This window comes from Cheilinus undulatus, linkage group 6 (genome assembly GCF_018320785.1).
Source record: "Cheilinus undulatus linkage group 6, ASM1832078v1, whole genome shotgun sequence".
NCBI lineage: Eukaryota > Metazoa > Chordata > Actinopteri > Labriformes > Labridae > Cheilinus > Cheilinus undulatus.
The window spans coordinates 46,392,519-46,405,659 of record NC_054870.1 but is presented as its reverse complement, the minus strand read 5'-3'; the positions used below and the strand labels follow the sequence as shown (position 1 = coordinate 46,405,659).

Genomic DNA, 13,141 nt, shown 5'->3' with positions numbered 1-13,141 from the left:
TGTTTGTCTGCTCAGAGCGCTGATGGTGGTGAAAGAAGTCCCTTTATTAAGCCACTTTGAAATGACCATCTGCACAGTTAACATCCACAGAGACTTTGAGGATGCCGTACAACATAAAGCAGCCTTTGATTTGACGCTTTAAAGAAGTTTGCACTTCTTTCTGCAACTTTACTTAGAAGAAAAGAAAAAGAATTCACTTCTAATGACTGTACATTAGCAGGAATAATCATCTGCTGGTGCTTTTTTTTACATGATGTACATTAGTTTCATCACTGCAGCCGGATTTAAAAGCATGCAATAAAATTTGACCTGGAATGACATCAGAAGGCCTTCCAGTAATTTGAAAAATTAGTTTTAGTCCATTAGTATGCCAAGCCGATGGTAGCATACATATCAATTATTTTCACTGCAGAAGGACACTGCGGGTTTGAACACACTTAGATCTTCTTCAGATATGAAAGCCACCTGAAAACAGGCACACAGAAAACTGGTCCTCGGCCCGACCCCCCAGGGCATCACACAGAAAATGAAAAGCCTATAAGAATTGATTCCCTGACGAAACGAGATCTGGCTGATGTGCTATGTATGGAATATATGTCGGCTGGAGATAGTACTACTTACCTTCTCCCCATCGATTCCCTTCTGCCCTTCTGATCCAAGTTCCCCCTGCAATCACAAGATTGAAAGTTAAAAGGCAAAGAAAGGACTCTTGAAAAGTTCTTCCTGTAACCGACTTTTTCCACTTTGACGGCATCTAGGTCACAACTAAACGCCAAAAATATTTTTATTATGTTATTGTTGAGTGGTAAAAATCCAAAACAAGATCAGCAGAAAGAATGATGTTACTTTGAAATAAGATAACATCTACATTACAAAACGCTTAAAACTGGGATAACAAATTACAGTAGCAATAAGGATATGTGCATTTAAGATACAAGGATACATCAAATTATCATTATAGAAAATAATTGCTTGGACATAGCACTACTTCCCTTCCTACCCTATCTTACTTGCTTTTGTTTTTCATTGTTTGTTTTCATATTGACCCTTATCACTACTGGTTGGTAATGATGAACACCTAACATGGTGAGGTTTAATTATAAGCCCTTCTTGGGTTTCCTTACCTCACCTGCAGTGTTAATTTTGTCGACTAAAACTATGACTAAAACTATTCCTCGACAACCTTTCTTCCATGACAAAAACTAGACTAAAACTAGCAAAAATAGATCTGTGATGACTAAAACTGACAAAAACTAAGTTTAATTTGTATCAAAATGACTAAAACTAGACTAAAATGTGATGCAGTTTTCGTTGGACATTCAAAATTTGTATTATTTTTCTGCTGGTGGTTAATCTGTCAAAATGCAACGCATCTGTAGCTCTTCTGTCTCTCCGCTGTAGAAGCAGGGACCCCAGGTTTGGAAGGGTGCAGAGAACACACTACCATGATTTGACACCAGATTTAGGCAGGAAAATAAATGCTTGGACTAAAAGTAAAGATTAAAATGTGAGGACTTTTATCGACTAAAACTAAAATGCATTTCATTTAAAGACTAAAACTGAAACTAAAATTAGAAATAGCTGCCAAAATTAACACTGCTCACCTGCACAAATTCACATATGTACTTTCCTTGTAAAAGCTGTATACACAAATAGTGTATTATGTAAACATAAATAAATAAATAATATAGAATATATCTTTTTGGAAATGCGTCTGCAGTTAAAGCACACCAGCTTCCCAAGCTGACAAGGTTGTTGTATTTTTCAGCCACTAGTGCTGCAGTGCCATTTTACCCCTTTAAACAGCTTTATTTTTAAAAAGTGCGTATACACTCCTGATCAACATTTTAAGACCACATGAAAAATTGCAAGAATTTACATTTTGCACTGTTGGATCTTAAGAAGGTTCTAGGTAGAGCTTCAAAATGCAAAAAGGAAAAAATGGGAGTGAGACAAAAAAAAAAAAAAAATTAAGCAATTTATCAAAAACAACAATTAAACTGAAATAGGTTGTTCATCAGCTGATCAGAAGTTTAAGACCACAGCCTTTAAAAGCCAAAATCTGTGCAAAAATATGGATTCCATGTCATTTTCTGTCAGGTATCCACACTGTCATGACCTCCTGATGGCAAAGGCAAAAAAGCTTTCTGTCTTTGAACGTGGTCGGATTGTTGAGCTGCATAAGCAAGGCCTCTTGAAACGCAACATCACTGCTGAGGTTGGACGCAGTAAGATCGTCATTTTGAATTTCCTAAAAGATCCGAGGGTTATGGAATTCAATTGGTAGACCCAAAAAAATTTCACCAATGCTGAGCCTAAGGATCCGATTGGCTATCAGTGAAGACACGGGACAATTCTTGACCCAAATTAAGGCTGTTACTGATGCCGACTGCAGCCCAATAACCATCAGACGACATCTGCGAGAGAAGGGCTTAAAAAAACTAAAAATGTCTTCAAAGGCCTCGTCTCCTTCAACGCCACAAAATTACCCGTTTGGACTTTGCAAAGGAGCACTAAACATGGGACATTGAAAGGTGGAAGAAAGTTTTATACTCTGATGAGAACAAATGTAACCTTGACAGTCCTGATGGCTTCCAATGTTACTGGCATAACAAGAAGATCCCACTTGAGATGTTTTCTATGCGGCACAGTGGAGGAGGCGCCATCATGATCTGGGGTGCTTTTTCCTTCAATGGAACAAAGGAGCTTCAGGTTGTGCAGGGGTGTCAAACAGCGGCTGGCTATGTGGAGATGTTGCAGCAGGCATCCCTCATGACTGAGGGCCCTCATCTGTGTGGTAATGACGGGTTTCTCAACAAGACAAAGCTGCAGTTCACAACGCTGACAAATTTTTGCAATTTTTCAACTGGTCTTAAAATTTTGATCAGGAGTGTATACTCTGCACTAGCAACGAAAAATTTAGTCAACAAAAAAAAAACAATACTGCAAAAGTTGGATAACAGCCTTTAAAACCATTCATCCTTTAAAATGTGCAGGAAAAGCTAATCACATCACTGTACAAATACATTGTTTGTGTATTGTAGTTATTGCTGCAACCATTTGCACATGATTCTTTCATATTGAGCTTACTAAAGAACAACACACTGGTACCACATAGACACTGAGACAAAAACACAGCTTGGAACCAGATAGCCAGCTCCAAGCAATACTGTTTGCCTAGCTGGATGCTTAATTTAAGCTTCTGCAAAGTCTATAACATGCGTAAGATAATACGTTGTCAGGCAATAAGCCGTTCTGAGCATATTTTCCACAAATATCATCCCGATCACTGATTCTTCACAAGCAACCCAGCCTTTTACTTTCCACACACTCTGCCAGAAATGTGTGAGATGTCTTGGAACTTATTGGCTCTGTTATGAGGGTGTAACTTATACAGTTTCATGACCTCAGCTGGGCGCCGTAAAGCTCGAGCAAACTGTCACATTACAGTGGTCAAGGTCAACCATATCATCACTCTTACAGTACAGACAGCTGCATGAAGTGGTTGTTCTCACAGTATAGCTTCCAGAAGAGTCTGGAGACAGCATCTGAACAAAGCACATGCAGATTTTTTTGTTTATCAATGTCAAAAAAATGATGAGAGGTGGGACAAAATATCAGTGTTGCAATCCTGCCAAAAATCAGTGTCATAATTTAAAAAAAAAGGTACATTTCCCAGTAAATCTCACTCAGTACGTCACCACTTTCTGACTCTTTATGGGGGTGTTTATGATCTAAATCGAGTAAACATGAATAGAAAATATGAGACCAGAAAAGAAGTTGGGAAAAGAGGAAGATGGAGGAATTTTGTTTGACAGAAGTGAAAAGAAGTTAAAAAGATTAAGGTTGATAATGCAAATACATTAATGCATTTGAGCTTTTAAAAGGCATGCTATATGCTTCGAATTATCAGATAGCAAAACTTTATCTTTAAATATTTCCTATTGAAATCTCTGTATGTGATATAATTATAAATACATAAAACTGTCTTAAACCAAAGGTATTTAACTTCATGTTAACAGCCCTGCTTTTATTTGGAAAGAAAATAAGGAACTATGGGTAGATTGAGTACGATGGCATGAACTTAACCATGGAAAAGGAACTCGTTATGTATTAAAGGGATATTTGCGTGTACCTGGTAACAGAAGTACCATAAGCCTCTGATGATTTAAGTGACATTTGCGCCTTCATACTGGAAGCTTAGGTAGGCTAGACTATAGAGCACCAATCATGGGTATAGCTGCTCTGCATAATTAAGAAAGTTTAAGGTAGAAATAAGCCAAAAAAAAACAATACTGACCAAAATAGCACACGATATCAAAAGTCTTCGAAGCATTTTACCTAGAAAGCCTCTGCATTTAGCACTGTTTTGCAATGCTAGCTTCATGATGTGCTATTCCACCTCAGTGTATCTGAAGTCAAAACTAAAAAACAAAATGAGCAATTTAGACTCATGTGACCTGTTGTCGAAAGAGAAACCACTTCAACTAGCAGAGTTACCTGGTGGTGTAGGTGTAAAGTGTGAGCTCATATCCACGAGAGGAGTGAGATTCACAACACAGTTCAGGATATTTCTGATCAGAGGATAACGGCTCATGTACGCCTGCAGCCTGCATCACTACCCATCCAGAGTTCCCTGCCATACTGAACACTGGTGTTTTACAGACTTCAACTTTCTGAGATAAATTGGAGAAACTGACCCCAACAAGAAGAGCTGAATGGAACTTGGCATGGTGGAACTCAAATTTAAATCGTCCCCAGATAAGAGCGTAACTGAAGGCTAGCACTCCCAAGTGTGCACCCTTGGTCAAACTATGAAGCAGAGAAGAAGGAGAGAGGATGATGGTGGAATTGCAGGCAGGGAGGGAAAATTACTGTATGTGTCGCTCTGCCTCATTGCTAGGCCTGTGTTTGTGCTTTGGCCGTGAGCTGCCTGCAGTCAGTGACGCTATCACGCTGTGATTAATGCACTAATGCTGACAGTTTATTATGTTACATATAATACCTTTAATCACACACAGTGTTGTTCAAAAATAACCAAGCACATCTTGAGTTGGTTTGAAAAAACCTCTCCAGTAGAAAAAGCTTAATCGACATGGAATTGAGCTTACATATAAAATATTGCAAGACATGTTCCTGTGCATCAGAATCAATATCAGTGCTGCCTCCACTGATCTTGATGCTAACTTTTCCTGTGCAGCGTTGTGTAACAAAACAGCTTTGGCTCACTCTTGAACCCCTCTCAAATATCTCAAGTGGACAGAGCTTTGCCATTAAGTGTTATTTCATATTCCATGTATCAGGGTTCATCTGCAGATACGTCACCCCACTGAGAGCTTATCATCTTCAGTGGATATAGGTCCAGGATTAAGGCTTCTTCCACATCCAGAAATGATCCTATTTATTGCCTCCACAGTGATCCCTGTAGTGCAATGGATCACTCGAATGCCATGAAATTTGTAAGGGGTATGTCTGCTTTATGCCTGTATATTTTCCTTGTTTTCCTTTGGATAAAATCCCACTGCCTATCTTTCAAATACATGAAAACAATACATATCAGCACCTTAAGGCATGGAAACACAACTGCAGCCATCACACCACAGTAAGGGGTGGGTGGTGACTTGACACCCCCGATCACTCTGTGAGAGATTAGGATGAGATCCAAGATGTCTCATTTGATGGTTGGCAATCTTACTGATGACAGTATCATAGAAAACAAAAAGCAAGCGTTAGAATAGTTATCCAGTAAAACAAAAACAAAACAAAAAAAAAAATCCTCAGTAATTTCTCCTGTTACCTATAATAACAGTGCATTACAAAACAAGCACTGAGGCACTCTTAAAGCTTTATTCAAATGGATATGCAGTTCTATACCAATTTAAACATCAAGCTCAACAGTACTGTCTGACAATCACAGCACTGAGTCTGTGTGGACAGGTCTAAGTCAGGCTTGCACATCTAGACACAGCAACTTAACTCCGATCTTCTTTGCAAAAGTACTCAAGCTCTGTCAGGTTGCACAGGGGTCGGGAATGAACAGCCCTTTTCAAGACCAGCCACAAATTCTTGATAAATTCTTGATTGGATTGAGGTCTGAGCTTTCATCGACCCTGTTGTCTTTCTGCGTAGCTTTTGCCGAATGCTTCGGGTCATTGCCTTGTGGGAAAATAATCTTCTCACAAACTAACTCAAAAAGATTGGCCTCCTGGATTCTCATATATTTTGATGCATTTGATTTACTCTCTACCTTCCAGGGCCGGCTGTTGAGAGGCATCTCCACAGCATGATGCTGCTACCACTGTGCTTCACAGCGGGGATGGTGTGTTTGAGATGATGTGCAGTGTTTGGTGTCTTGTCTGATGACCAACAAACAACACTTGACCATAGAGTCGCCCACATGCCTTTTGGCAAACTCCAGATTTAATCTGAGTTTTCTCTGACTTTCTCTTTGCAACTCTCCCAGAAAGCTTTGACTTATGAAGAGCCCAGATAACACTCATTGTCTGCAGAGTCTCTTCCATCTCAGCTGCTGAAGCTTGTAACTCCTCCAGAGTAGTCATAGGTGTCTTGGTGGCCTCTCTCTCTGTAGTCTCCTTCTTGCACAGTCACTCAGTTTGTGAGGACGACGTGATCTAGGCAGATTCACACATGTGCTATATCCCTTATATTTTGATGATTTAACTGAACTCCGGGGGGATGGTCAGTGCCTTGGAATTTTTTTGTATCCATCCCCTGACTTTGTCTTTATGGTGTAATGGTAGCCAGGAATACTGATTAACCAGTGACTGGACCTTCCACACAGAGGTGTCTTTATACTACAATCACTTGAGACACACTCACTGCACTCGGGTGATCCCCATTTCACTAAATGTGAGACTACTAACACCAAAAAAGTTAAGCATAACAGGACTTAACATTTCCTGAATCCAATGGGTAAAAACGCAAGAATACTAATGCAGAAATGTTGTACCCTTCTTCATCTTATACATTAAGTAAGTATTTTTAATGTGCTTTCTGAAAAGCACATTGTTGGTGTTTGATTACAGCCCTCCTAAACTATTACTACTCTAACAGCCTGGGCAAAAACTTTATGAAATATAATAAAACACATTCTGTGCAGAACAACAGACATGAATAATGGATTGGATAAAAACCCGACAGATCAAATCAGGATCTTTCAATTATCATAATTTGTACAGATGGTTGTGTTTATGGCTAAATCAAAGTAGAAGGTGTCTCCTATTAGAAAAAGTTTTTTGTGTGTTTTAAAAATGAAAGAACTCATTATAGTTGTACTGGCTGTGGAAATGTAGGCTGATACCAGTGCCCATGTACGAAACAGCTATTTAGCAAATTACTGAGTCAGAAAAAGATTTTTTATTCATCACTTTTATGTAATTCTCAGTTAAATAAGCTATAATATTTGATGTATTTAAGATGCTTTTAGTAGTGTCATATGGACGTCTGCACCTTACACATAGATGATGTAAGAATTCCGCACGTCTGATATTTTCTTACAAAAACAGAGTTGATCCAACGGGTGACCTCTTCTGCCTAATAAAGACATCTCTAAATCTGCAGTTAGGGGATCTAAACTTCTAACTACAAAGCAGTAGTTTTTTTCTCAGTTGCAATGCTTCTTGGCAATATATCTTATGCCCCTGGAAAGCCTGATTCTTCCCTTTTAAATTGTAAAGAACATGCATTTGTGGGATGAGCAGCAGAGGTGAGTATGTGGGTTGTGCCCATGAAAAGATTGCCATCAAGACTGCTGGCAGGTCATCCCAAATTCAGGAGGTAGTCTCTGGTACAGTCTTAATTTTGGCAGCTATTTTTAATTTTAGTCTTAGTTTTAGTCTTTAAATGACAAGCGTTTTAGTCTTAGTCACATTTTAGTCATTTCTACCCTTCTTAGTTTTTGTCTGGTTTTAGTCAACGAAAACTCAAAACATTTTAGTCTAGTTTTAGTCCATAAAAAGTCCTCACATTTTAGCCTTTACTTTTAGTCCAAACATTTATTATCTTGACTAAATCAGGTCCTGCCAAACCTGGGGTCCCTGCTTTCTACAGCTAAGAGACAGAGTAGCTACAGGTGCATTGTTTTTTTTACACAGATTTACCCACAGTGGAGAAATATCACAGATTTTGAATGTTTGAAGAAAACCACATTACATTTTGGTCAAGTTTTAATCATCTTGATTAAAACTAAATTTAGTTTTTGTCAGTTTTAGTCATCACGGATCTATTTTTTCTAGTCTTAGTCTAGTTTTTGTCATGGAAAAAAAGGCTGTTAACAAACATTTTTAGACATAGTTTTAGTCGATGAAATTAACACTGCTCTGATAAACCCCGCTCTGTGGGGGCAAGCGTTGTCATCTTGGAGGATAGGGTTCAGTCCCAGACTGCAGAGATGCATGATTGCCATTGGCTGCAGAATCTCATCTTGATACCCCTCTGCATTGAGATTGCCTCCAATAATGACAAGCCTCGTTTTTCCAGTGAGGGAAATGCCGCCTCACACCATCACACTGCCTCCACCAAAAGATGTTACTCTAATGGTGCAGCAATCAGCATAGTGTCTCCATGTCTTCTCCACACTTGACCCGACAATGCAACTGCCGTTGGCAGAATCTGGACTCATCGCTGAACATGGCATGTGCCAGTCAGGCACCTAAATGTCAGCACCTGGGGGTACCAGAAGCTCAAGAGAAAGAGTCAGAATCAAAATAAGCTGTTTAGCATTGGCAGGGAGGATCTAGCAAATTTTTCACAGGCACAACCCACATGCTCAGCTCTGCTGCTCATCCCACAAATGCATGATCCTTACAAATGTGGCACCATTTAAAAGGGAAATAAACAGGCTTTTCAGTGGTGTAAGATGTATTGCAAGGAAGTATTATTGCAACAAATAAATAATTTGAAAAACAAAGATTTCCTTATGTTTTCTGTTAATTTTAGTATACCAACATTAAACAGATGACACACAACAGATACACATCATCTACTGACACTCAGTGCCACATTATTTGCTGATGTGCTGATGTCTGTCAACAGGGTCCCTATTGGCTAATACCAAGGGTCAACTGACACCGACGCACCATTTGTGTCTTAAGAGCCTGATTGAGGTTGTAAAAGGGCCAAATTCAGTCCACGAGCCGCAAGCTGATCAGGTCTGGAGTGGACGGTTACATGCTACCACAAATACGCATCGAGCTATGTCAGTCATTTGTTTTTCACCCAACAGAGAAGAGATTCGCCAAGAGTACATAACTCAGACTCTCACAACCTCTTCTGCTCAGACAGCTTGATCATCGAGTAAAAGTTGCTTGAGCAGTGACAAGGACATGATCCCTCACTGGCTTCCAACCAATGAATACTTCAAACTGAGCCCAACGGGGCACCTGGCCAAACAAGAGGCACCGCTGCTTGGGACTGTACGAGTCTCTGCAGCAGCACCGTTCGCCATGCGCCAAACACGCGCTCACTTGCTGGTTTAATTTGATTTGGAGATTGCTTTGTTTCCAGTCTTGGGGTCAACACAAAGGGAGGCGGTGATCCAATACAATGAAATCATCTCAGAGAGGGAGAGGCAGACTCCAGAAGTCTTAAAACAGAATGTTGTACTTGGTCAGGAGTAAAAATATACTTGAAAATAAAAACTCTCAATAAAATGTCCCCAGAACATTCAGCTGACTCAATATAAATCACAACTTTCTTTCCAGCTTTAAGAGCAGAGAAAATTGAAAAGTTTTTCAGCAGCTTCATCAGTGAGTGTCTTACCTTATGTCCCGGGTTTCCTTGAAGGCCGACCTCCCCTGAGTCGCCCTGTGACGGAGACAACACACAGAACAGTTAGTGAAAGGTCTCTCGTTCACACATTAGTGAATCGCTTTATGAAGGCTCGTCATTTCATCGGCCGTGTTGCTGCTACAGCTGTTCCGCAAGTCCTTGCTGACACAGGCGCCCAGCAGCTGCAGGTCTGGGTATGATTTCCCAACAACTGGAGGGCTCAAATCTGAACCCTGTTAAATTGATTGTATTATTTTAAAAGTGAAGTTATTTTAAAAGGAGGGCAGGATAAGAGAGGGAGAAACCCTTGCTTGTACAACTTCACAGTGGGGGAAGAATGGAAAAAGGAAGGAAGAGGAAAGCATTTTCTCCACTAATGTTAAGAGAGAGGAGATGGAGGTAGATTGTGTTTTGACAATTAAACCGACACAACTTGCTGCAAGCTAAAAATCTAATTAACCACAACGCCCATTTGTGGTCACATCTTCATTACGATCATTGTTTGTTGAATCTCAAAGGGCTTTTTTAGGAGGAACAAAACTTTGTCCAAACAGAGAAAATAAACCCTCTGTTCTGTGGGTTATGAACCCATTATTATGCCCATTATTAAAGAGAGCATTTCCACTTACATTTTTATAAACACTTATGATCTTTAAAAATAGAGCAAACTATTGGCTCTATTTCAAATATATGGCAGGATCTTGAATTTTGATGGACTTAGATATGCTATCATTGTGATCGTGCAAGACTGTAGCAATTAGAAGCTGCTAATGTCAATCATTAAGCAGAGAAGTCCTGGGGGGGACGTGCATCCATCAGTGGCAGCTGGTGCAGAATTCTCCTGGGGGGTTGCAGTTTCTCACATATGGACTATCTTGGTTTGTTAGCTTGATGCTAACACATAATGGAAGATGTCATTAACTGGCAAACTGAATTACCACGGCAGTTTTTTCTAAGGAAACACTCTATTTTTATTTAATACTAATACTTAAAGTCATGTTGCTGCAGAAGGCAAACTCCACAGCACTGATCATCAACTGGAGGCCCCAAAGCTTCCTGTCCGGCCCCTAGAAGACCATTAAATTCAGAAATGGAGTAAAAGACGATGTTGTTAGCTTTAAATGTCTGCAGTTGTTAAATCTGCTCCAAAATTATTAACACTGAAATAGTTTTAGAATGACTTAGCATTTGATCATTCTTTATAGAAATTTACTTGCCAGGCATTATTAGTACATTTTTTTAAAGGGTTAAAGTTGGCAGAAATGTTGCAAAAACTGACAGATGAAGTGGTAAAAAGTGTTTAGAGAGTGGTAAAAATTGTTGATAAGTGGAAAATGAGTTGCACTATGAAAAAAGTGGACAAAAAAATGGCAGGGAAAGTGGTGAAAAGAGGTTAAAATGTGGCGAAAATTGGTAAAAAGGGAAAAAAGGGAGAAAGGGGAATCAAAGATGGGTTAAAATTTGCAAAGTAGTGCAAAAAAGTGATGAAAATAGGTTAAAAAGCGGTAAAAACACAAGAAAATTCGCAAAAAATTGATAAAAGAGCGACACAAAAGGGATAAAACATGCAGAAGGGGTGTTTTAAAAGAGTTACAGAGTGGCAAAATTTGGTTGAAGTATCAAAAAGTGGCAAAAATTGTCAAACACAGCAAAAATAGCCCGGAACAGTAGTGAAAAGGTGCTAATGAGTAGCACACGGGGCAATAACTAGCAAGAGAGTTGCAAAAAAGGGGATTAAAGAGTGGTAAATGGGTGAAAAGTGGAAAAAAAATGTTGGCAAGTGGAAAAATGGGTTGCACTGTGACACAAGTGGACTCTAAGCATGCATTTGGCCAATCACAATCATGTTACAATATCTAAACTGCTCTAGCCTAGGCTTCTACTACAAGATGCTTTTTTAAACCCTCCTCCACCCCAGCTCCTCCTTCATCCTGCCTCTTACTTAATCATTGTCGTTCTGTTGTCATGGATGCCTGCTCTTCTCTGGGGTTTTTTGCCGCTTCTCACCCTGCCTCAGGCTTTCCTTGTAGGCACAGGAAAGGCAGGAGCGTGTGCTCTTCCTGCTTGATGCTCTTCACGTAGGCTTGTGGAATGGCAGAAGGATGCCAGAACAGCCAAAGATTAATAATAGCAATCAGTGCAAAATAATAATTCCAGTTCTGAACAATAGGAAGAGTCTTGGCTTTGTTTTTGCATAAAGCCAAGACTCCAAGTAACTGAATTCAGGTGCATGAATGGTGCAGACAGTTTTTTGACAATGCCGACTGAGTGTCATTTAGCCTAAGTATTTCCATTTTATTTGTATATTTATTATTGGAAATTACATGATATAGGTTTTTGAAAACCTATTGGAAAATGATTGAGGCGCCTGCTGGATTATACACCTCATCTGGCCTGGAAATGCCTCAGAACCCCCCCAGGAAGAGCTGGACCATGACTGGCAGAAAAAGGATGGATGGATATCGGAAAAGTGAATGAACAGATTAACGTATCCAAACTCATGACAAGCTTTGGAAATTGTTTGCAAGATCTGAAAAACCCCTTCACTTTGCCTCACGGTGGCCTTTTTAGGACAATACTGCATTTGTTGATATTGGTCCCTGCAGTCTTAACAAGAGGAGGTCAGTCATTCTCTTTGTGAAGAGTAGCAAAACAGCAGTGCACTCAGGCCCCGTCCACGAATTCAGGAGTATACGCAAATTTTTTGTCGTATCTGCTGCGTTTCATCAACACAGAAACGCCGTTTTGGGTGACTGTAAATGACACGTTTTGAAAACGGGTCCCAGAGTGCACAAATCCGTAAACGACGACCATTTCGTCTCAACAATTACGTCACACATAGTGTCGCTCTCTTAAGACGTCTGCTCGGGTCCGGCCAAAACAACGATGGCAGATTACAGGGTTGTGTTTGTGCTGCAGAAGCTACTGAGCTTGTTATGGCTTTTACAGCAAAATCTGATGCTCCTTTACCACCACCGCGAAATGCATACACCATATGTTCTTCAATCCAACACGGAGAACAACCAGAAGGGCAACTAGAAGAAAGTTTGTCGGTTCTCTGTGATCTTCTTCTCTCTTTTAATGCATTTCCATGGCAGCAACACAGCACCATGTACAGGCTTGGCATATGCTTACAGCGTTTTCAGTCGTTTTCAGTGGATCTGTTCTGATGCGGGTATTTCCTGAAACAATCCCGTCTTTATGGAAAACTTTTTCAAAACGAAACAGCAATGTATTGTTTTTGTCTCCGTGTGGACGGGGCCTCAACTGACCAGCCACGAGGCACCTGTGCATCTTATTTTAATCCATTCAGCTGTGATAATGACTAAATTTCAGTTGTTTTCTTATCATC

General features: G+C 39.9%; 1 protein-coding gene across 6 annotated transcripts in view; it reads right to left on the bottom strand.

Annotated features, from left to right (window-relative positions):
• Positions 1-13,141, bottom strand: part of LOC121510817 (collagen alpha-1(XIX) chain-like) — a 281,327-nt gene that overhangs the window by 216,487 nt on the left and 51,699 nt on the right. For all 6 annotated transcript variants that reach the window (XR_005991990.1, XM_041789059.1, XM_041789062.1 and 3 more), the window contains exons 10-11: positions 9,781-9,825; positions 622-666 (exon numbers count right to left, since the gene is read on the bottom strand). Coding sequence is in view for 5 of the 6 variants with exons in the window: in XM_041789059.1 (XP_041644993.1) it covers positions 622-666; positions 9,781-9,825 (90 nt within the window). In the remaining variant the exon portion in view is untranslated. The remainder of the gene's footprint in view (positions 1-621; positions 667-9,780; positions 9,826-13,141) is intronic.